This window comes from Poecilia mexicana, unplaced genomic scaffold (genome assembly GCF_051168715.1).
Source record: "Poecilia mexicana isolate PSO_F unplaced genomic scaffold, ASM5116871v1 scaffold_5, whole genome shotgun sequence".
Taxonomy (NCBI): domain Eukaryota; kingdom Metazoa; phylum Chordata; class Actinopteri; order Cyprinodontiformes; family Poeciliidae; genus Poecilia; species Poecilia mexicana.
This window is the reverse complement of record NW_028263374.1, coordinates 24,619,997-24,646,149: the sequence shown is the minus strand read 5'-3', so window position 1 is coordinate 24,646,149 and position 26,153 is coordinate 24,619,997. Positions and strand designations below refer to the sequence as shown.

General features: G+C 37.6%; 1 protein-coding gene across 4 annotated transcripts in view; it reads left to right on the top strand.

Moving 5' to 3' along the window:
- ephb2b (eph receptor B2b) overlaps positions 1-26,153 on the top strand; it is a 129,815-nt gene that overhangs the window by 38,782 nt on the left and 64,880 nt on the right. For all 4 annotated transcript variants that reach the window (XM_015012588.2, XM_015012591.2, XM_015012589.2 and 1 more), the window contains exons 2-3: positions 5,613-5,692; positions 20,770-21,454. In XM_015012588.2, the coding sequence (XP_014868074.1) occupies positions 5,613-5,692; positions 20,770-21,454 (765 nt within the window). The remainder of the gene's footprint in view (positions 1-5,612; positions 5,693-20,769; positions 21,455-26,153) is intronic.

Genomic DNA, 26,153 nt, shown 5'->3' with positions numbered 1-26,153 from the left:
CCGTTTGCATCTCTTGCTTTTGGTTTTTGCTCTAGTCTGCTTGCTTTGTTGACAAGTTCAGTCGCACTGACTGATAACTCATCTTGGCTGTGTAGAGATTACCGTCTTACATCCTGCTTGGGGCCCTTGGGAACACCATACTGTATCATTCTGTCAACAGCCAGTGCTCTGCGAGTGCTCCACTTTATGAGTGTTTGTGTGTGCAGTACAATATTTCACACTCCAGTAGACCCTGCCAAAATCAACTGCCCAGCTTCCTTGCTCATCTTTCTATTCCTTGGAAAAAACTCTGCTCAGTGCAGTCTTAATGGGTAAAGGGTGAACTTTTGAGCTGTATTGCAACTTAACTGAAACCCCTTTATCAACATCTTAACTGTGAATACCATGTAAATCTACTTAATTGACTCTCCACCACTGATGCCCCAGTGACAAGAAAGCTTGCCTAATTGTAAAATAGACATTAAAAATTAATCTAACACTTAAAAAAAATGTTAGAACTCTGGTGAAAGCTCCCTTGCACCTTAATGAGCTCAGCTTGTGTTGACAGATTAGTTAAGCCAAGTTTCTCGAGGCTGGGAGCTCCTCGCACTCCTTGAATGTAAATAAAAGGTGTTATTATTTCCAACTGGTCATACAGTAGCTCTGTCTATCACTGAAGCTATAAATCATGTCTTTGGCTTTCTCAGGGGTATGCCGTTCCCTTTCCTCTTAATCTGCAAGATTTGCGTGCTTGGTTGACTATATAGAATTCTGTTTTTAGCTCAATGACCAGCTGCTACCCTCCAACTGCGGCACATACAACGGTCTTTCCACATTTGCTTTCAAATAACATGGTTTCAGGTGTTCAGTCACACACATTTGTCTTGCAGTTGTGGTTTACCAGAACTTAACAAAACATGGATTTTTGGGGCAGAATGTTGAAGCTGTTTTTCAGCTCCGTTCGCTGACATTATCGCAGCACCATATGTGGGTTTATGTCTTTTTTTTTTTTATTATTAAATGCTGAGCGATTTGCTCCGTGGAGGAAGGAGGCTACAGTTCTGCCGGCAAGAAAGATAAACATGAAATAACGCCTTCAAGCTGCTTCATTTTGTTTTGGAGGTCAATTCTTTTCTTGAAATACCTCTGTTAAGCCATAGGACCTAAATATTTGCCGGTTTGTTAGAAAATTGGTTCATTTTCTTTGATTTCTGGTTGAGCTACCATGTCATTTATATGCAGTTTTGTTTTTTTTGTTTTTTGTCACCTGATGATGCAATAACATGCAAAGCAATTTGTCAAAATCGGTTCCTCATGCTCGGGGAAAAAAAGGCAGAGAAACGTCTCACTTCGTAGCTGCACATGATGGTGTGTGCAACTGTAAAATTTGTTTAAGAAGCCAGCCTTGTTGTGTTGCATGCCGTAAGAAAAGGTGCACATATTTTTTGTTCAGATATTCCTCCTGGCAGAAGAGACATCCATCACCCAGACTGGAGGAACCTGTCTATCTCCTCCTCCTAATTGGTCATCCAGCTGTCAAGCTGGGATTTTTGCCCTTTGGCCAAATCATGAATTGTCAGTCACCATGGTAAACCAAGGGCAAAACATTGAGAAATGGGCTGGCAGAAAAAAAAAGAAAGAAACAAAGAAAGAAACAAAGCCAATACAGGAAAACAGCAGAAGCAGAACAAATTCCACAGAATAATTATCTGAGCTGCAATGTAAACAGCAAGTTAAAACAATCCATACTGGGACCTTTACACAATGACTAACAATTTAGGAAATCTTGTCTATAGGCATTTGTTGTTTATTTTCTGAGTCGTAGCAGCTGTTTGTGGATAAAACACAATTTTCTGCAGTGAACACATCCTCTGTGTATCCCTCATTGGAAATTCTGTTGCTTTTTATTTTTTATTTTTTTGAAAGCAGAGATGAAACGTTGACCCCTCTTAAAGAAGAAGAGTGTTGTTGTAGTACCGCGCACCCCTTTTTCCATTCCACTCGCCTGTCACTTTAGACAGCCTCTCAGTTGAGAGCTCTCTAAGATCAGCACTAAACTCTCTTCTTATTCTCAGGAAGTGTTAGAGGAAGCACTCTCCTCATAGTGGGCTTTTCTTAGACTCCTAGGGCTCATTGCATATTCATACCTGCCTCTAGAGTTAAGAGCATAAAAATACAAAAAGGTTTTAATTATTCACTGTCATATTGTCAATATGCTTCTTTTGTTCTCAGTTAAGTATCCATCCCGTATCTGCCTGCCAAAATGGAGATCATTTTCCCACGAGCTTAACCTGTTAAAACACTTTTATGCATCAGTTAACACTGCAACACAAATACTGCAAATACAGTTACTGCTTGGATGGGAAATTGAGAGACTGCAATTCATCATCAGATGTTGGACCACTCTGGTGAATCCTTTTAGCCTAAACATTGTGCTGGCTAAAATATATCTATTGCAAACCGACCCTTAATGTGCAGTAAAATCAACACTAAAACTGTTTTATTTTTAATTAGAATGAAAGAGTAAACATTCTACTTTTTAGTTTAATGGTGTCTATTTAAAGATTTTTTTTTTTTTGCAACGCTCTTAATTTTTTTTCTTGTAATGGCAACATGTTTCATACCAAATCATGCCAATTTTTTTATTTCTTTTGTAGGATTTATAAGAGAATACAAGAGAACATTCAAATTATTTTGCATCTTTCTGCTGTGAACAGTCAATTATTTATCAAAAGCAGTGACATTGTTGTGCTGCTTGTGTGACAGCTTTTGGACTAGGCAGTTTTGCTTGATCTGAGTCTAGTCAAAATATATGGCTCTAAGTTAGTACTACTAGTATACATATCAGTGACCCATGTCTAAGTTGAGCCTAGTCACAGTTTGAAAATCTTTTACTCTCACTTTTTTCATAACCTAAATGAACTGCAGACATCTTTTTGCAGGTTGGAGAAAACATTTCTATTTTTTCCTTGAATTCATTTTAAGCATTTGGTACTGATGACAGTTTACTCTGAGTAATTTTCACTCACAAAAATTATCCAAACTAGAAAGTGTTGTTGTCACTACTTCTTATGGAAAAGATCAGATTTTTAGGTTCAAATTAAAGGAGGGCACCATACTTGTTGGAATTAAACTGAAAATGTAATATCACAGTGCAAAAAATATAGTTCTTTAAAGTAAGAAAAGTAGTAGTTTGCATACATTTCTTGTAGTTAGTCTGCTTTTGTGTGGTCTTGAGGCTGTAAAAGGTTTATTACACCCACTGTTTCAAATGAAAACCCCTGAAAAAACACAAATTTACTTGGTTGACAGTCAAATACTCCTGATTTCCTGGAATTTGTATCTAATTAGAATGTAGTACAGTCTTTCACTAATCTTTTTGCTTTTAATTAAAACCCTGACAGACATTGTATGAAGTCTACAAAGCAATGGCCTACAATGAAACCCACATGATAACCAGCTCTAATTAAGGAGTTTCTATGTTTTTTCCCATTCCCTCTGTAAGAGTGCCTGAAGAATATTTTTGACTGCATGTCCATGTAAGACGAGAGAATTCCAGTAGGACTAGTGTTTACTAGTTTTCAGCATGCATTCACGCCATTCCTGTGAGTGATAAAATTCAAATGATCATACGTAAACATGTCCTCGCAAGTGAAAACGAAAAATGATTCCTACGCATTCCCGCGAGTACCTCTGTGTCCTCCTGACTAATACCCGGCACGTCTTGCTGAGCACTCGCGCTCTGCCTCGGCTGGGACCGAGAACGAGACTGTGGCTGACAGGGGTGAGCTATGTGCTGCTCTGCCTCACGGGAGGTAATGAATCTGTGTGGCTGCCGAGACTCAAGTGTAGACAGCAGCAGGAAGAGAAGTGATCAGTCTTTCATATGGAGGTAGTGCTTCTGGGTCACTGATAGCACGAGTGAGATAGACATAAAACAAGAGTAAAGAAGGGGGGGGGGGGAGGTTTGCCCGAGAGAACGTGAATAAAGAGGTGAGAAGTAGCAAAACTCTGTTAAGGAAAAAAATGATTAAATAGCAAAAGACAAGTGAGAATGGTAGGTCAGAATAGAAACAGACAAAAGGAATGTGCGGCTTCAGAGAGAAAGAAGTTGGGTTTGGGGGAAGAGAATGATGCGTCATCCAGCCAATGTTAACATTCCTACAGAAATGTGCTCCCTGTTCCCCCACAACACTCTCTAAACCACCACAAAGGGGGTTTATTATTCTCACTTTTCTCCCCCACTAATTATCGTTATCATTATGGGGTATAATTACCATTTCACTGCCTAACACCCATGCAGACTCTGAGTCACTCAGAAGGTTATCAATAGCTGCTCAATTGCAGTCTCATCTGCTTAATTATAAGATTTATGCTTTGTGATAACTGAATGGATGTGAAATCAAGTATTATGTCTTGCGAGTATTGGTGAGATTCTGAAAGTCAGCAGAAGGCTCTGAAATAAAGCATTGCTTTTGGAGGCTGTTAATTAAAATCTGCGGCTTTCTCTGGCATATAAATCAGAGAAACTAGAAGGTTATGAGAAAAAAAATTAAAGTGTCTGGAACATTATCCAATCTTGTACAGCACTGAAAATGTAAGGAGAAAACCAAATCCTTTTAGTCAAAACTTTAGATCCTCTGTCTTTGATTCTGCTTGGTCCACTACCTTTGTAAAAAACACTTTGACATTTTATCTGATTTATGCAGTTTTCTTTGACAAGGATCTACACACTTAGCTTGAATTCAGTTATTTCAACTTTATCATAAGAGTGAAGTGCCACAGAGTGCATTTATCTAGCAGACCTGTGTCGTGGTCCCAGGGTCTGACTTATGTTAAGATTAGTAGCCATGTTTGTCAAGGGGGTTTCTAAATCCCTCTGTGGCATTTTGGAGTTGCAGCTGACGCCTCCAAACTGATGAATGGTGTCTCCATCTGTGGCAGCTAAACCCTAGAGCACAGGAGTGACACAAGCTGAAGAAATTCATTAGACCTGCTGACTGTAGCAGAGAGGGAGCAGTGGAGCTAACACCACATCTTGGGTGGGAACCCAGACTCGAGGGCATGGGTACAAAGATTATGGAAAAGAGGCAGAGAAGGTGACCATATGAATGTCTCACTGATCATATGATGGACAGTTGGACTAGGCTAGAGAAATTTGTGCCACAGGTTTTCTCCTATCTGTCAGGAGGCACATCCTCTTTGACCCCAATTACTAGAAGTGTTTCTTTCCAACAGCTAATCCGCGGTATATATGGTGTCGCCTCCAGTGTACCGCAGAGACTTACTTTTCAAGCCAGTTGTTTTCCTGAAAGATGTTGGGATAATGGCATTGTTCTGCTGACCTGGATGTGTTTGTCCTGTTATGAAATTACCAAAAAAGCTACTTTAATAAATGCTGATACTAAAGATGACATCTTAACTGTAGGTTTCTTAAACCAAGAGTCTGAAAAAGTATAATTTACATCCTAAAATGTGATTAGATTATGTCCAGATTGTTCAAAATGATATATGAACAGACATTAACTGATTTTTTTTTTGAATGATTATGTTAATGTCATAGTTTTCCTTTCAGCAGAGCATTCACAGGAGCTGATTATCTGACCCCCATCTCTTCTCCTATTTCCCCGCAGAGATGCTCATGGATTCCACCACAGCCACGGCGGAGCTTGGCTGGACGGTCTATCCTGTGTCGGGGTCAAGTGACAATAGCGTAAGTGACTTAGTCTACTCTCCCTGCATTCTTACTCCAAATATCCCATTTACATTGTGTTTTTACCCTCTGCCTTTGCTCAAAATCACTTTGCTAAAACAGCGACATACACGTTTGTAATTGTTTAGTTTTGTTGTTTTCTGCTACTTTTACTGCATAAACCTTTTGAGAAAAATCACATTAGATATCCATAACTTTTGCTATGTTAACCCTTTAACTGCCAGTTTTTCTTTTTACCCATTGTACATATTTTAAAACAGCCTCAAAATTCAAAGTTGAGTTTATCCTAGGAGCTTCTTGTACAACTGGTGCTGGGGTATGCAATTTATCTTGGAAACTTATTGCTCAACTACCTACATCAGCAGGAATTCACTGGAAATTGGAGATGCATGCACAGACACCATTTTCTCAATACACTAGCCGCAGTTATCTGAATTTACATCTATGTCCAAATTGTGCAATTTATTCGCTTCGTTGAAGTGCAGTACGCCATCATATTCCATGATTGGAAACTAAGAACAACACGTGAAATTATACCCTTTCCCTATGTGGACAAAAGCAGCTGGCAAAAAAAAAAGATTACGAAATACTTCCAATGTTGAGTTTAGTGTAAAGCTGTTTTACCTAAATGGAATGATTTAAGACTGTTAATTACAAAGGATCAAGAATAACATTTTCATTGAGTTTTAATTAGCCAAAATGGCCACAATGGAGACAACTGGTTCAAAATCTAAAACAAATTTAGACCTACGGAAAATGTTATTCTAAATCATCAACAAAGCAAATATAGTCAAAAAAGAACAACTCTGAAAGTAAAGTGAACACAAATGGCTATTTAAAGGGCCAGAGGGGAAAGCCATTTTTTAACAAAGTGTGAGGTGATTCTCTCTTTACTAATTGTGTATATGTAGTTAATGTGTAAATTGGCTCAGTCCCCCATGAATACGTATCCTCTGTTGGTAGGCTGTGTTTTGGTTTCCCACTTTGAGGTCAAAAGATTAATCAGTGTCCCAGCATGGCTTCAGTGTGAGCTAGACTTTTGTTCTTTCAAAAAAAAAGAAAAGAAAAGAGAAGAAATATAAACTTGTAGATTTCTGACAAGGAAGTTTCTTGCCTTATTTAGATTCACACATAATATCCATGTATTTGAATATGCATAACTCCCTGTGGTTTTTTAGTCATAAAAAGTAGTTCAAGGTGAATAAGGAACATGGAGACTAATAAACTTCCAGACTGGAAGTAATGTGTTATATGGGCCTTATTACTGTGTGATGCACGGTATTTCCAAATGGTTTGCCAGAGCAGTGGTTGCTCCTAGCCACATGCAAGCCAGGCCTACTTAAAGCAGCCAAAACCAGCGTCTCTCTACCCTTCACTTTTTACCTTACCACAAGATTTAGACCTCTTAGACTAAGCCCAAAAAAGAAAAAAAAAAGCACAGCAGACGTTTTTCCTGGGGCATTTCAAAATCCTCTGCTGATTTCTTAGTTCTCTGTGGTTTATTGATGAGTTACAATGGGTCTTTTTCTGCAACGCAAAAAAGGCCATCAGCAGTTTAATCATACATTTTTAAAGTTGTCTTTTCTTTTTCTTGTTGAAGGCACAATGTAGGAAGCTGACACCTTCCTAATTTTTACAGTGAATAGCAAAGTACAGATTTCTTCTTGTCTTGCTAAATCTTGCTCAAATGTGCTCACAGGGATATTAGCAACACCTCAGACACAATTTACATCACATCCTTTCTTCACATATGAAAAATGTTACATAAAGCAAAGCATGCACTCAGTATGTTTACATAGCCAGCTTGCCAAAGTGGAAATTCTAAAGTTTTCTTTTCAAACTTTTTACCACCACCAAAAAAAAAAAAACTGAGTAAATCAGTTTTCATAACACCAACATACTGAGGGACGACACAAGACTTTTGTACTACTGTTCAGTTAAGTGAAAAACAAACAAAACGTAACATTTTTATTCACTGGCACCTTACTAAATATTTTGTTTCAAATTCTGCATTTGGAATTTAAATTGTTTGATGTTTCAACCTACTTTGACCTCAAAATCCAGTTGCTGCTTTGCATAAAAACAGCTTATTTACATATTTTATGAATTTTGTCTACAGTTTTTCACACACACACAGTACTATGCAAAGAACTTGAAGTGTTTTGAAGTACAAATAAAATACAATATTCTTCACTTGTAATTAAAAATTCTTCTCCTGGATTCTCTGCATATCTATTAGAATATAAAAGTGATTTTCAAACCTGTAACGGGAAGATAGTTAAACTTTGTTTGATGTCATTCCCAGACTCAGGTTTTAGTTACAGGGGAACACAGAACACAAATGGCTACAAGCACTTTTCTCCAGTTAACTTTCACAGGGTTATTGCCCCTCTGATCCTTTTTTTATTCTTTTCTTTCTTCAGTGAATGAATGTTTTGACAGTATGATATGTTACGCATTTGCAAAGAAAACTTGACTCAGCCCTCTAAACTGTTGTTTTTTTTTCTTTTCTGATTTTTATCTCAGCAACTGGCATGTAGCTATTTAAAAACAATTACTTCTTTACCCCACTGTTGACTGAAGCCTTTGCCTCAAGCTTGTTGGACGAAGTAATGAGTTTTAGGCACATTCTTAATGCCCCGTATTTATTTTTGTTCTTTCTCCTGGAAAAGCCTGGCATAGTTAGTATCACATCCAGGGTAATTTCTTGCTGTGGATGTAGGAAGAACTTTAAAGAAATGATTCTATATACATAGAAAACTTTGGGCGTTTGGTGTTCTGTCAAAATGTTTGACTAACTTGAATGTTCTAGTCACACATTCAGTTTACTGAAAATCTTTTAAGGTATCTGGCTGCTTTTACATTTGCTCTCATGTTATTTATTTTCCCTTTGGGATTAGTAAAGTATGTTTTGATTTGAATTGGATATTTGTTGATTTTTATGCCAAATAATTTTGGGTCTTAAAACGACTTCCGTATAAGGCTGTTGGAGCCCAATGAAACTCTAAGTCCCTAATCCCCAGGATTTATTCAGATATACAGGTGCTGGTCATAAAATTAGAATATTGTGATAAAGTTCATTATTTTCCATAATGTCATGATAAAAATTAAATTGTCATATATTTTAGATTCATTGCACACCAACTGAAATATTTCAGGTCTTTTATTGTTTTAATTTTGATGATTTTGGCAAACAGCTCATGAAAACCCAAAATCCCTGTCTCAAAAAATTAGAATATTATGAAAAGGTTCTCTGAACGAGCAATAAAAATAATCATCTGAATCAACAAAGTAACTCTAAACACCTGAAAAAGATTCCTGAGGCCTTTAAAAACTCCCAGCCTGGTTCATTACTCAAAACCGCAATCATGGGTCAGACTGCTGACCTGACTGCTGTCCAGAAGGCCATCACTGACATCCTCAAGCAAGAGGGTGAGAAACGGAAAGAAATTTCTGAACAAATCGGCTGTTTGCAGAGTGTTATATCAAGGCACCTCAGTGGGAAGTCAGTAGGAAGGAAAAAGTGTGGCAGAAAACGCTGCACAACGAGAAGAGGTGACCGGACCCTGAGGAAGATTGTGGAGAAGGGCCGATTCCAGACCTTGGGGGAAGCAGTGGACTGAGTCTGGAGTAGAAACATCCAGAGCCACCGTGCACAGGCGTGTGCAGGAAATGGGCTACAGGTGCCGCATTCCCCAGGTCAAAGGTCAAGCCACTTTTGAACCAGAAACAGCGGCAGAAGCGCCTGACCTGGGCTACAGAGAAGCAGCACTTTGGACCACTGTTGTTCAGTGGTCCAAAGTACTTTTTTCGGATGAAAGCAAACTTTGCATGTCATTCGGAAATCAAAGTGCCAGACTCTGGAGGAAGACTGGGGAGAAGGAAATGCCAAAATGCCAGAAGTCCAGTGTCAAGTACCCACAGTCAGTGATGGTCTGGGTGCCATGTCAGCTGCTGGTGTTGGTCCACTGGGTTTTATCAAGGGCAGGATCAATGCAGCAGCTATCAGAAGATTTTGGAGCACTTCATGCTTCCATCTGCTGAAAAGTTTTATGGAGATGAAAATTTAATTTGGTCTGGAATCGGCCCTTCTCCACAATCTTCCTCAGGGTCCGGTCACCTCTTCTCGTTGTGCAGCGTTTTCTGCCACACTTTTTCCTTCCTACTGACTTCCCACTGAGGTGCCTTGATATAACACTCTGCAAACAGCCGATTCGTTCAGAAATTTCTTTCTGTTTCTCACCCTCTTGCTTGAGGATGTCAGTGATGGCCTTCTGGACAGCAGTCAGGTCAGCAGTCTGACCCATGACTGCGGTTTTGAGTAATGAACCAGGCTGGGAGTTTTTAAAGGCCTCAGGAATCTTTTTCAGGTGTTTAGAGTTACTTTGTTGATTCAGATGATTATTTTTATTGCTCGTTCAGAGAACCTTTTCATAATATTCTAATTTTTTGAGACAGGGATTTTGGGTTTTCATGAGCTGTTTGCCAAAATCATCAAAATTAAAACAATAAAAGACCTGAAATATTTCAGTTGGTGTGCAATGAATCTAAAATATATGACAATTTAATTTTTATCATGACATTATGGAAAATAATGAACTTTATCACAATATTCTAATTTTATGACCAGCACCTGTAGATTGGTCTTATTAGTGTAGATGCTGAAGTTTTTATATTCATTTATCCAAGCTTGTTAAGAGGCCCCTCTACTGAAGGGTGAAAAACGAGAGTGTTGGAGATAGCTTGTCGCTTTGGGCCCAAGGCAACAGGTGTAGAAACATGGCCAGCCCTCCTCCTCAATTTAACAGCGAGAGGTGCCTAACAGAACCTATTGTCTTACACTTATACTGCAGTGCTTGGCTTAGCTGGTAGATCAGTAACGTCAAGCAATGCATGAAACCAGCATGTGGCTTTCACTACTCTGCATATACTCAGTATATTCTCTAACTTTACAAGAGATATGTTCCATCCCAGTGGAAAATTAAACAAGTGGTTAGATATATTATATAACTGCCTTTTAAGGAAATGTTTATTGTACAGGATATATGAATACACCGTATCAAATCAATTTAAATATCTATAAATTAGTTCCAAAGGGTTAGGATTTTTAAAATCAAATTTCATGCCCCTTCTGGTATTTAATCGTGTTGTTCCTCAACATGAACATCTGACACCCCAAGGGCCAAAATCTGCAATGCTTTGGCCTAGACATTATCCTGTCACAAAACATTTGAACCCACATGTTAAACTCCAGTCCTTGAATTCTGGTGTCCCACAACCTATAGCTGTATCTCTGTGTCGGCACACCTGAACCACATAATTTCACACCCCTACTTCAAACCATGACTGAGGCGCATTCTGAACTTTTTTTCTATAAAAAGTTTGAGGTTGATTGGTGGGTTGAGGTCAACTTCCTACTGGCTAACTGGACTTCGCTTGTTGAGGTTGTGATGTACTCATCATATTTCACTTGCATGACGAGTTGGTTATAAGATTAAGAGATCGCCCTAAATGTTTAGGGCCATATATCAACTACATGAAGTTCAAACTAATGCCTACTGTTTTGTTCCAGGCTGGTCATGTTGGCTTCTTTCATGATAGTTCACATTTTTGAAGACCAGTTTGGTTTATAAAAGACCAGAGGCAGCTTAGAGAGGTATTTGCCTTTGTAGCTACATCACTGAACAGGTTTCTTTTTATATTTTTTTTTTATGAAAACACAAGTATGACGCTAATTTTTCCTGCTAAGTAAAATGAGGGTAAATTACTTAAAGTCTTTGTGTAAATTAAAAAGCGAGATTTAAGTATGTAATTTTTTACTTAAGGAACTATTTAACAGACAGCTTCCTTTCAATATAGTCATGATTATTCATGCATCCAAAGTAGCATTGCTAAATGCAGTGGGACCTCTAACTACACATTTAATTGTTTTCACCAAAGCAATTTGCATAATGAAAGTCTGTATGTTCACTTAAAATATAAAGCATAGCAAATCAATATATTAAAATAATCATTTTAGATGAGAACCCTCCTGAATGCTAGGGAAGCATTAATGACACATCATAAGGCTTGCAACAAAGATGAAATTGGTTAATCGACACTTGTTTTTGCCTGCACAAGTTGTCACAAAAATTTGCCATAACAATGACTTTTTATAGAGTTATTCTGTGAGAGAAAACTGTTTATTTATTTATTTATTTATTTTGCATAATGCTGGAAACAGAAGCTTTGCAGACGTTGCACACACCTTCTTAAATGCCTCCAGAAGTGAACATGTCTTCACTGCCATGGCTTCTTTGCAGACATCGTAGTGGTGACAGAAAGGGAAAGAAAATGCAGCACGGGAGACACACCACATGTGAAGCATACAGAACAAGGTTTCCAAAGGAAATCAGCAGTCTAGCTCATGGCTTACCACAGCAATCCTGCACATTTGTGTACAGAGGAAAATTTACATTCTGGACATTTTTGTGTCATCTGCATTCATAAGAATTATCTTTCAAATGCATTCATAGTTAGAGGGTCAACTGCATTAAATTCCAGGTTTGTAAGAGGTGACTAAATGTTAATAACTTTTGTTGCTGTATGGTAGTCATCTTTCCCTGCTATTTTTTTTTTTATGTTTGTTTCTTTCCTTTTTGTTTCACACTCCAGTGGACCAAGCCAGATGCCAAATGCTGTCGGGTTGGTCCTTTTTGTTTGAAAGGAGTTATTTTTCTCTTGTGGAAATTGAATTAAAGTCAAGACTTGATGCAATCTGTTAGCTGCTTTTTCTGGACAATTTCTCCCACAAATTGGTGCTTTATAATTCTGAAATAACACAGTCTAAATCTACTGGACTGGACGACAATTCAATTTGAATTTGCATCTGCTTACCTTTTTTGTGCAGTGTCCTGGAATGACTTTTTCTGGTGATTTGGTGCTATTTAAAACCCTTAATTGAACTGAGTGATCATCTGTCGCTGGTACACTGACTGCAGCTTGAACAAGACTCACTGAATATCTACTATATGACTATGTGAACTGATATATAGCCGGCTAGCAGTGCAGGGTTAAGTGGTCAATGTTTTTCTTACAGCTGACAACTGCAGCCATTTAGAAATAGACTTATGGCCCCAGGGAGCACACACAACTACTGTGGAGGGAAAATCGAGGTCTACTGCATAGACTGAGAACATAATAAGGCAGTGTGTGTGGGTTAGGTTATCGTTATGGATGTGTTTTAATGTGGTGCGGTACGAGGATGCAATACATCTAGTGTCACTTAGGGACACATGACACAGCAGGCCTTTTGCAGGAATGGGATGTGGACTGCATGCTTAAAAAATGTTTGCTAAGGACATCTGTCTTGATTCATCAGAACTATTCTCTATTGCATTCTGGTTGTGTACAAATAATTGTGGATAATTCAAGCAAGCCATCAAGACTTCTTTCTAATATAGAGTAATTGGAAACTGGATAGCTGGAGACCACTAATTTGATGTGATTCACAATTAAACTCTGTGAAATTAGTTTTTTAGAATGATTCAAGAGCACATGCAAATATGATCCACATGTAAGCATTGTGAAAGGGAAGAAAAAGATGGAACCTTTCTTCTTGCTTCATGTGTTGTACATTAGTAGTGGACAATGTAAGTTGAGGCAGGCTACAGCAGACAGTTCTACTTAAGCCTTGGAGTGGGTAAGTCTCTCCTCTCTGTGAGGCCCACTTTCCTTCAGGATTTGGCTCCCATGGCCTCGTTCGTAGTAATTGAATGCAGACAGTGGGTGTCATTTGTCCGCTGTCCCTCTAGGGAAGGTACTCTTGCTCTGACAGATTTCCCACAACTGCAAACAGGGTGAATGTGCCCCGAGAGTTTTCCATTGGGTTTCTCTCTCTGCTTTTGAGTGAATAATTTATTTACTTTTGTCAGTGATTGAGCGGCGATATGAAATGTGGCTCTGTATCATGAGGCTTGGTCAGGTTAATTCAAACACTGTAGTGACAAGTTGTGATAAATACAAGGTTTATGTTGTGTGAAAACAATGAAAACATTAAATGTTTGATTGTTCTGACAGTGTATGCATTCCACTGCTTGACTGATGTGTTGATTTTTTTCCTAAAAAATATTTTTGGTTATTGAATTTACTGTTATAGAACTAGAAAATAGGATTTTTAAGTGCTTCGCAAAGCATTGAATTCATGATATGGCAAAGAATAGCCCTTTAGAGTTTGTTCACTGGGAAGAAATACAAGTATTTATCACAAATCTGACTGGCTGTTGAAGACAGTGTCCATGAAGAATGAATTTGTGGCCTACGTGATGCAGCCAACAAACTTCCTGACCGTCTGCATGTTGGTTGTTACTGTCTTCCAGATGTGCAAGAAAGGGGAAATTCTCAACAACTTAATGGCATTGCTTTCTGCATGAAATCTTTTCAAGGGCATTTGTAATGCCACCAGACAGAGTTTTCTGCTTCTGTTTTGTGTTCAGACCATCCTTGAAAGGCGATATCAGCGTTACACAATTTGTGGGGTTTGGCGTTGTTTTCATGTAGTTTTCAGTTGCCTTTGTGGCGGTGTTAATTCCATGAAGGTTAACACAAATTCCTGATACGTACAGTTTGCCCTTGAACTGAGCATTAAATCTTTATGTCTTTTCTCATTTGGAAGAATTTTGTAGAAGCAAACAAGATTTACAGAAAAAGAGTGCACATAAATCTTGTGATATTTAAACATCAGGATATTTCTTGTCAATCAATGTCTGTCTTGAGAAGTGCTAAGCAGTTCTGATTTATACAATTTTACCTGATTAACCATCAGGAAAGTTCAGTATCAGTCTGAAGTAGTTAGGGACAGCCTGTAGGGCGAGTTGAACCAAAAAGATGTTCAAAAACTCAGTAATAGCATCAACATTTTCAGTCACGCTATTAAAGACTAACATTAACCGAGGTAGAGTCTATTCTGAGAATATGAATAGACATGAATATTTATGAAAGTAAGAGAGAAGTTTTGGCTTTCTTTGGGCATTAGCTATGTGTTCAAAATTATTGGACAACACATACTGTGCAAACTCATTATGCAGTTGAATGGAAAATATTATGTTTTATGGTTTTCATGTTAAAGTGAATATTTAACATGAAACATAAATATCTCAAATAATAAAAGAAAACATATTTCTGGGAACTTGAGGTAGGTTGCAGTTTTGAAATATGAAAACAGTGGAGAAGAATTGGTTTCTGGTAGCTTCATGTTTGTTTTTCTGAGCACATTTTTTAACACTTTTCTGTGATCCTATTGACATTGCAAAAGCACATGTGATTGTATAGGGATCATGGGGAAATTCTCACTCTTAATTACTATGCACACAATGTATGAGTAACTCAGCATTCAAGTTACCTTAATTCTGTTTGTGAAAACATAAAAAAAAAATATTTTATTTGAATTCTTTCACATTATGGCCACCTTTGAATGAGACAGATATGGAAACTCCAATTTATGGACTGTTCAAACTGGAATTAGTTATTTTAAATTGATTACAGATTCTTTAAAGCACCATTTTGGATTTCTGAAAGTGTTCTCGTTGCACTCATTTTAATCGAACTAGTACTTATACTCATTTTACAAATGTACTGATTCTTACTGTCTCCAAAAATACCACTCAACATGCAGGTTCAACCCCTATGAAATATAGATTAGTAGTAATTCCCACAATCTTCTGCATGAAGGATGAAGAGTACTTTTAAATATTTGATTACATATGTTTGTTTGCTGTCTTGCATATCATGTGTTTATTTGAATTGTTGGTTGTGTATGTCCGTGTTTTGCTAGTCAAGATTCAGTGCAGAATATTCTACTAGAAGCAAAATACAAACCATTCCAATCAGACATTCTTTGACTTGTGGCCCTTAAGGAAATCTTAAAATATTGATGCATGCTGCATTTCCAACTTTAATCTTAATACTGCTAAATAAAAAAACTCGTCTATATTAAGATGTTGTTAATTCAGTCCCCTGTCTTCAAGCTCTGAACAGAGGTAGCTGGTTATAAATTGGAAAATTTTTAGGCAACTATGATTCAAATTTGAAACATGCTTAACCTGAAGATTTGGTAATTACTAAAAGCCAGACTAAATCTTTTATATAAGAGTGTTATTATTTTACCTATTTTGCATTTAGAACAATGTATTTCTTAAAACTTATGCTGTAGATGTAATTCCAGACTACACAATCCTCTAAGCTTTACCAATGAAAGACTGATGTTGTCATTCACTCATATAGTTTGCAGTTTAGTTGTACTTTCTCCTGGAGTTGATCAAGTGATATTGATTCTGAACCGTAATCATAGTGAGCATCACTGAACTGCAGCATTTTATGCAACTCTAAATGAAAGCAGCCCTACATACAGTGCTGTAGTCCCTGCAAGTCTCTACAATTCCCATTTTCTATACAACCATCTTAATCAATATTACACTGAGAGTCCTTTACTCTACTGATCGATCATGTCTCTATATTGCTGATGTGAAGAAAAATTGATTGCTGGTCCTTGAGCATACATGTGAGTGAACCTGTAAATAGCTTTGTTAATAATGCATACATTGCAATGACAGTCCTATTTTTGGTATGCATTTTTCAAGCGTCTTGATGGTCCATCCGACATTTGTTAAATTGGTATATTTTTCCAAATCTAAAAACGTATATTAGAATTAATTTTGTATGCTTGTAATAATGCACAAGGAAGTATTGTGTATATGAATGAATGAATATACTTTATTAATCCCCAGAGGGATTACGTCCAAGTATTGGACTTAATTTTTGTGAACCATGCAGTCCAGGAATGTTGGACTCAGATCATCGACAAGAGCAATTAACGCACAAAACAGAATGCTTTTGTCTAGAGTTAGTCGGGCATTCTGTTTCACACCATTTAGTTTTCATCACAAAAGTGTGATTCTTTGTTCAGTAACGCATGTGCAGCATGAAAACTAATTTCCTTCTTAATAGACTTGATGAAGTAGTTATATATTTTTTTTAAAAAAAAGACGTTGCGTATTGACCTTGGAAAAATTTCCCAGTGATCCTGATCAACAAACAAAATTTTTCATTTACATCTTATCCACATAAGAAAGCTCAGGGACATAAAATCACCTTGGCAAATATAACAGGATTTCCGTACAATAATAACCTTGTGTTTTCATGTCCATCATTATCTGAGGCAACCTCTTTCCATCTAGCTAATCTATCTTGACATCCAACACCATTGTTACCTCCACCTGCTGCAGTTAAAACACATGACCACCCTTTTAGAGCCCTCTTGATTAGAGCCAGGGTAAAAAAAGCTGTGAAAATGAAGACGTTTCTTCTAATTTCACACTCTGTGCTTGATCGTTAGGCTCTTATTATGCCCCATTTGCTTCCCTCCACTAGCTGTGATGAAAGGAGGGCAAAAAGGCCATGACAGGACAAAAGGAGGCCCTTCATCAAAACACATTTTGTTTGGGGTCTCTTTTTTTTTTTGTTCAACTCAACCCTTCCCCCCACATTACTGCCAACACTTTTTTTCTAGAGTTTCCCCTCTCCTGCATCCCTCATTAGTAGCCACCCCCACCTGTCTTCACATTCATTTTATTAAACTGCGATTGTTCAACGCTCTGTGCTCATCAGAACAGCCTGTCTGCTCCCATTTAATTGGCCCACAGCTTCCCCACTGCTCTTCAACAAGTAGGAAGGTCAATGGCTGCTCATGACCTGTGACGATGATGTCTGTCAGTAGTGGGCAAAAGACTGTCTTACCCTTAAACCCCAGCATTCTAAACTGGCAAAATAAACATGCAACCATGCCTTTGTCCTGAACGCCGCAGTGATGACCCTTAGGGAGACAGCTGTTTTTAAACAAATGTTAAAATTCAAATTGTTTTGCTCAGCAGTTTTTCTACCTTCTTTCAATGGGTTTATAGTGTGTATTGTGTATGTCATGTATGTTTTAAAGAAAGGCAACTTTAAAAATTATTAATATTTTGTCTTTTTTAAGTTAAACTTTCCAGGTAAAAAGACTTAAATTTGGCAAAAATAAAAAACAAAAAACAAACAAAAAAAACCCCACAACTTTATTTTCTATTGTTGCATTAGATATCTGTGTTTAGCCTGGCTGTTATAAAGGTCTAGGTCAAACCAAGCATCACGGTAGCCATAATTAAGAGGGACATGGGATTTAAGAACTACAGGTGCTGGTCATAAAATTAGAATATTGTGATAAAGTTCATTATTTTCCATAATGTCATGATAAAAATTAAATTGTCATATATTTTAGATTCATTGCACACCAACTGAAATATTTCAGGTCTTTTATTGTTTTAATTTTGATGATTTTGGCAAACAGCTCATGAAAACCCAAAATCCCTGTCTCAAAAAATTAGAATATTATGAAAAGGTTCTCTGAACGAGCAATAAAAATAATCATCTGAATCAACAAAGTAACTCTAAACACCTGAAAAAGATTCCTGAGGCCTTTAAAAACTCCCAGCCTGGTTCATTACTCAAAACCGCAGTCATGGGTCAGACTGCTGACCTGACTGCTGTCCAGAAGGCCATCACTGACATCCTCAAGCAAGAGGGTGAGAAACAGAAAGAAATTTCTGAACGAATCGGCTGTTTGCAGAGTGTTATATCAAGGCACCTCAGTGGGAAGTCAGTAGGAAGGAAAAAGTGTGGCAGAAAACGCTGCACAACGAGAAGAGGTGACCGGACCCTGAGGAAGATTGTGGAGAAGGGCCGATTCCAGACCAAATTAAATTTTCATCTCCATAAAACTTTTCAGCAGATGGAAGCATGAAGTGCTCCAAAATCTTCTGATAGCTGCTGCATTGATCCTGCCCTTGATAAAACCCAGTGGACCAACACCAGCAGCTGACATGGCACCCAGACCATCACTGACTGTGGGTACTTGACACTGGACTTCTGGCATTTTGGCATTTCCTTCTCCCCAGTCTTCCTCCAGAGTCTGGCACTTTGATTTCCGAATGACATGCAAAGTTTGCTTTCATCCGAAAAAAGTACTTTGGACCACTGAACAACAGTGGTCCAAAGTGCTGCTTCTCTGTAGCCCAGGTCAGGCGCTTCTGCCGCTGTTTCTGGTTCAAAAGTGGCTTGACCTTTGACCTGGGGAATGCGGCACCTGTAGCCCATTTCCTGCACACGCCTGTGCACGGTGGCTCTGGATGTTTCTACTCCAGACTCAGTCCACTGCTTCCCCCAAGGTCTGGAATCGGCCCTTCTCCACAATCTTCCTCAGGGTCCGGTCACCTCTTCTCGTTGTGCAGCGTTTTCTGCCACACTTTTTCCTTCCTACTGACTTCCCACTGAGGTGCCTTGATATAACACTCTGCAAACAGCCGATTTGTTCAGAAATTTCTTTCCGTTTCTCACCCTCTTGCTTGAGGATGTCAGTGATGGCCTTCTGGACAGCAGTCAGGTCAGCAGTCTGACCCATGATTGCGGTTTTGAGTAATGAACCAGGCTGGGAGTTTTTAAAGGCCTCAGGAATCTTTTTCAGGTGTTTAGAGTTACTTTGTTGATTCAGATGATTATTTTTATTGCTCGTTCAGAGAACCTTTTCATAATATTCTAATTTTTTGAGACAGGGATTTTGGGTTTTCATGAGCTGTTTGCCAAAATCATCAAAATTAAAACAATAAAAGACCTGAAATATTTCAGTTGGTGTGCAATGAATCTAAAATATATGACAATTTAATTTTTATCATGACATTATGGAAAATAATGAACTTTATCACAATATTCTAATTTTATGACCAGCACCTGTAAAGCTGTTCTAATTAGTCAAAGTGTTTGATAGAATGCGCGTTTGTAACAAGAGGGGTGACTTTCTTCTCCCAGCCCGTCAAAATCTGTCAAAGTCCTCACTAAGTGGGGACTAATTTGAGAAATTATATCAGCTGTGAAGTGAAGAGTGAAGGGGGGAGAGAAAGTAGAGTCTGCAGTGCAGATGCAAAGTTGTTCAGTGGATGAGAACAGATTTTTTTTTCTTTTTTCTTTTTACTTGGCCGAAATGCTTAGGTAGAGGTCGTGACCTGCAGTGGTGGTTGGAGAGTGCAGCGTTTAAAGCTGTTCTGATCCATGGCCAAGGCAGAGGTTTCATCTGAAGAGGATAGTCAAAGTGTGAACTCAAAATGACAAGGCGTATATTCAAGAGAATATTCTTTATTCTCTCCATGATATTCTTTATTCTCTTGAATGAAGAATATTCTCTTGAATATTCTTTACAAGTAAAGAATATGAGTAAAGAATATTCTCTGGAATACTCTTTGCAAGTGCATCAATATGGGAAAGTTCTTTAGAATAGCATTGAACAGCTCCATTCAGTTCTAAAAGAAAAACTCATACAACATAAATTATGATTTATCATCTGTGTTGTATTTAAACAATTTATAAAAGTTTCCTGATTGTGGCTTGCAGGGATTTGCAACATTGCATGACACTGATAAAGAATTTGTAAGAAAAAAAAAAAAAATAAATAAATAAATAAATAAATATATATATATATATATATATATATATATATATATATATATATATATATATATATATATATATATATATATATATATATATATATATGGCTTACTCCACCACTTACTGTAATATTGTATGCACTCAGTTCTGATTGGAAATTTTAGATCGAAAAAGCTGCTTCTCACTTAATCTTTTAAAAGTATCAAATGCATCCTTGCACATTGAGTTTTCAGAGGACTTTTATTTGTCATCGCCATGTAATCAATTTGATCATAATATTACTGTAAGCTGATTAGTGGCAGTAATCAACTTTATTACAAAGTCTCCATGAAAACATACTTGCTAATCACTAGAGAAATTGCATTACCGGTACTGTAAGACAGTTTACATTAATAAGAAACATACAACCCAGCCAGTGCTTTAATACTCAATTAAACTTAATTAAATTAATCAGAATAACAGTTTCCCTCAATTACAGAGCACTATTTGTCTTCCTCAAGTTTAGTGCTACAGCCCAACTTAACCACAAGAAAAATATTTATCTGCTGTTTTTCTGTGCCCTTCCACAGTGGGAGGAGGTGAGCGGCTACGATGAACACATGAACACCATCAGGACGTACCAGGTCTGTAATGTCTTCGACAGCAATCAGAACAACTGGGTACGGACAAAATACATCAGACGTCGTGGTGCACAGCGGATCCACGTGGAGATGAAATTCTCTGTTAGGGACTGCAGTAGCATCCCGAATGTCCCAGGCTCTTGTAAAGAAACATTTAATCTATATTACTATGAATCAGATTCTGACACGGCCACCAGAACATCCCCGGCATGGATGGAAAATCCCTGGATCAAGGTTGACACCATTGCGGCAGATGAGAGCTTCTCCCAGGTGGACCTTGGAGGAAGAGTGATGAAGATTAATACGGAGGTGCGAAGCTTTGGCCCCGTGTCGAAAAACGGCTTTTACTTGGCCTTTCAGGACTACGGCGGCTGCATGTCACTCATCGCAGTCCGGGTCTTCTACAGAAAGTGTCCTCGAATCATCACTAATGGGGCACTGTTCCAGGAGACTCTGTCTGGAGCAGAGAGCACCTCGCTGGTGGCTGCAAGGGGTGTTTGTATCCCTAACGCAGAAGAGGTGGATGTTCCCATAAAGCTTTACTGCAATGGTGATGGAGAATGGATGGTACCCATTGGGCGCTGTATGTGCAAAGCCGGGAATGAGGCTGTGGAAAATGGAACCGTTTGTAGAGGTATGTGGTGGCTTTTTTATGTTAGCAACCTTTTAAGTCCAACAAATCACTGTGATTTTCCACTATAACGGAGTGATCCCACTGGACAAGGATTTTATTTATGCAATGACTATGTGTGGTAGTTCAATATACACTATTGAAAATGTATTTTCAGTAAAATACAATAGTGTTATAAGGTCGTTCATAAAAAAAATTGATGAAAGGTATACATTTTATGCAGAGTTTAACTGAAGCCATCATCACATTTCCATAACGGGTACATTGTTCTCCCATTTATTTTTGAATATACGTGTTCTGGAAAATGACGTATTTTGATTATTCTTAAAGGTTTTTGTGGGAATAATGCTTCCTGATCATGACAAAATTAGATAACTGTGATTGGGAGTTTTTTCATATGAAGTGAGCAATTAAAACTATCACTTTTTAATGTGTTATTAAAGAATAATTTTAACATTATCCAAACTACATATATATAATTTTTTTATTTTTAATATTTCTTTCAAAATAATAAAATTAGCCATTTTCTGCTTTGTTTTTCACCAATATGTCCCTTCTCTTCAACAAAACAGACAGAAAAAAAGACATTTAATTTGTCAAAATGCTGGTGAAGTGCCTCTACTTATTTAACAGGACAAAGAGATTTTTCTTTTTTTTTTTTTTCAAAACTGGCCACATTTCTGTAAATTGGAATCTCTCAAAGGAGAATTGATCAAGCTTTTCAAAACATCGATGCACCCAACATTTACCTGCACCCTGCCCTATCCATAGTCTGGCAGGTGGTATTTGGCCATTGTTGTTAGAGATCTTGATCACTCGACGCAGCACGACATGCATAGCTTGCAGACTGGAGTCATGCTGATCCGTCCAAGAACCTCAAACCACCCACCTGTGCTTCTGATCGGTTTATTCCTGCCTCTCATATGTGAGTCTGTAATTACAGCACTTCCCCGGAGTCTGTATGCTGGGAGGGAAACGGGATGGGTGCAGCCTTACAAACACTGCTGGGCAAGCTCAATGACTACTAATAAGGGCCGACACAAGCATCTTCTTATGGAACATAGGCCAGCAAGAAGCATTTAAAAATAGCTAGAAAGTGCATGAAGCATTCATAATGTTTTTTTTAAATATATATTTATATATATGAAATTCATTGTGAATGTGGTGAATTTAAAGATAGAGATTTCCACTTTCCTTTCATCTTTCAAACTTGGCCATGCAAGTTTATTTGTATAGCACCATTTTAAAACAAGGGTATTTAAAATAGCTTATAAAGAAACATAATGAGAAATGAATACAGTTATATTAAAAACAAGAAATACATTAAGAAAATAACACCAAAACACACATTGAATAAAAGTCACCAAGAATGGAGCTATGAGGAATTCATCTATTTGTTCAGATTTGCAAATTGCAAATGGTACAAAGTAATTCTGTCCTGCCAAATAAGATCTTAACTAATCTAGTACAGTACTGGATAATCCCACCTACTTTTCCAGTCCGCCAATTACTGTGCTACGATCATCTGTGTTAAACTCAACACTAAGATCCAATAATGACACAGTGATATTAGATTTATTGCTGATATATATTTATTTATTTTTTGTTGTTGATTCAGTTTTAAGTGTTGTAATATGACTAGAAATCGGATTACTTTCTGATCCACTGACTTCTCTTTACCACCAAAGTAAGGGTAATTGATTGGCCAAAAAGCGAGTGGTGATTGGAGGATATAATTAAATCGGAATACATAAGAGATGAGGTCACTTCATGCTCATACAATTTGACTGTATTATGGTCTACAAAAACATAAAACAAAAAAGAAATGAACAATTTCTAATTACAAGAAATAAGTACTTGAAAATAGAATTTCATCATTATTGCCCATTTTGAACATTTAATGTAGTAACTGAATATGAAAGCTTTAAACAGGAACATACAATCTCTAATGTGAAATGTGATGCAGGACATTGTTTTTTACACCATGCAAATAGTTATAAATCTCAGGATAAATGATTGTGAAGTTTATTGAAAGAAAATACAACACAGTAACACTGATATTATTCTGGTGGTTTCGCCATTGTTAGAAACCTCTTTTTGATGGAAGGCATAGCTTGTCTGCTCTCCAGTCAGCTTCCTAAAGACAGAAAACTGATATCAGCCTTTGGAGCTGTGGTCAACCACTGCCTTTCAGCTGCAAGAGGTTGGATAATAAATTGATCTGTGAAAGATGTGCCTTGCCTGCCAATATTATGGGGTAATGAATTGATTTACGAGAAGTGCCATCAAAGGGTTTGGAAGATATCCTCTTTCATTATGGAATTAGGCTGCCCCACCAACTCACAGAGGAATCGAGACTCAGACACTGTTTTGTACAACAAACGCTCTCTTCCAACATCTTTCCAACTAAACATGTAATTACGCATGTAACAATTAAACTGCTGGCAGGGATTCTGACAAATAATTATGCTGTCAAGAAATCTGTCAAAATATTGACAGCATAAGGTGGTGCTTACAGCAAATTGCAAAGGTATTTTTCTCTGCAATTGTCTTACAAGTGAGATTAAGTTTCCTCTCTAAGAACTGCAGTGAATGCAAGGAACCATGCAAAGGCCTTTCAGCAGAGACAGTCCTAAAAAGACAGATCTAATTTCCCCTCAGAGTCTTGAGGAGATGGTTCACCACAGTGTCACTTCAGGTTTTCTTTGCCCTCGCCGGTTTCTCCAGATTGAAAAGCATTCCCCTCATTGGGGCACAACGAGAGCCATGTTCATGGGTGGAATTGCAAACTCCCTTAACAATGCCCATGTGTGTCTTTCAATGTAATCTGATCATCTAACCCCATACTATTGTGAGTTCAAGGGTCTCAACTGTGGGAGTGTGCCTCATGTTATTGAGCAATAAAAGTTTGGAAGCAGATAAACTGTCACAGAGATAACAATTTGATTCATTTCTTGGTTGCATGTGTTGGTGTGAGAGGCTGTGGGGAAAGCGTAGTGACCAATATGCTGTTGTTTGCTTAGCTTTCTAAGATGTAGCTGAGGGGAGCTGAAGATAAATTTGCATAGCTCATATTGCGAGGGCGGCATAGAGAGGTGAACATGACTTTAAAGGTAGAGATTATCAGATTAACTTTTGTCAAATTGAGACAGATGTTTTGACATATTTACACCCACACTGATTGCACATAACATTATCACCACTGACAGGTGAAATGTAAAAACTATGATGTTTTTCTTCCTCATGGTACCTGTCAGTAGGTGTAATATGTGTGGTTTATTCACATAAATATATATATTTTTTTACCCCAAAGCTGATGTATAATAAGCAGGAAACAGAAATAAATTTAAGGATTTCTATAAGTCTGACAATGGCATCTCCAATGACATCGGCCCTTCTGTAGTTTTGAAGGCACAGCTTTTGGTTCGCATCTATCCATTCATCCATTGCAATGTTCTGGTGGTAAAACTGAGTATTTCTCATGCAAATGTTACTTTGAACATACACACAGAACACACCTTTTCACAGAAAATTATGTCATGGTGGCTATGGCTTCTTTGAGTAAGACAATGTTCTCTAACATAAAGAAAACTTGGCTAACAAAGATTTGGAGCAGCACAACAACCACTTTGAGTTGTTGACTTGCCCTCTAAATTCCTCAGAACTCAATTCAATCTAGCATCTGCAGAATGTGCTGCACAAGCAAGTCAAATTCATGCACGTTCAACTCTGCAACTGACTTAAAGAATCTGCGGCTAACATTTTGGAGGTTGAGACAAGATCACACCTCCAGAGGTTAGAATGTTGGTCATTTAGCTTTCTGTCATTTTGTGTCTGCAGTCTTGTTATTAACTGGTTTTGATAACTTATCCCAACTAATTTTATACATTATCCTCATTGTCAATTTGTAGGAAAGGTGGGTGACCCACTCCGAAAAATATCTACCAGCATAGTTATTGTTAGTCAGTTTTCATAAATGAGAAATAAGGTAATGTTTTAGATAATAATTTAATTAAATTATTCACATGATGTGAGTCATTTTATGAGCATTTAATGTCTTAATCCATTAAAATAAAGGACCCCAGAAAAAAAAAGAGGATTCACCAATTTCAGCCCAAAGTATGGTAAATGGATTGTTCACAGAACTAGTAGGAAACAACACAATTTGTTGGTACAAAATGGTGATGCAATTTGGTGAATTGATTAATTGATCTGGAGCCATTTACTGCAGTCAAAAGGAATTAAAATTGACCTCATGACTTTACATATTCATGTCAACTTATGCTTTCAGTCATATTTTGACCCAATACCCTTCTGTCTTTTATTTTTGTTTGGACAAATTCCTATCTTCATAATTATAAATATTGCATAATGAACATTTTCAAGTAAGTTAAATAATTGTGTGAAATGTTACTTGGCTATCTTTATGTCACATGGATGATAACTATCTGAAGGTGAATTCGGAACATGACAAGAGACCTTAAATGTCTCTGGGACATACATGTGGAAATTATCACCTGATCTACAACATGAGTTTAATGTATATTGTACATTGACCCTATTTTAAATAAATACATTGTAAACAGTAAATTGTCTCCTGGTGAGGATGGCATCAGTTCTAACAAGTATTGTCAAGTAAGGTCCCTGTTGCAACAAAGCAATTGGGTAAAGAGAAAAGTCTTAAATTCTCGAATCAAGCGTG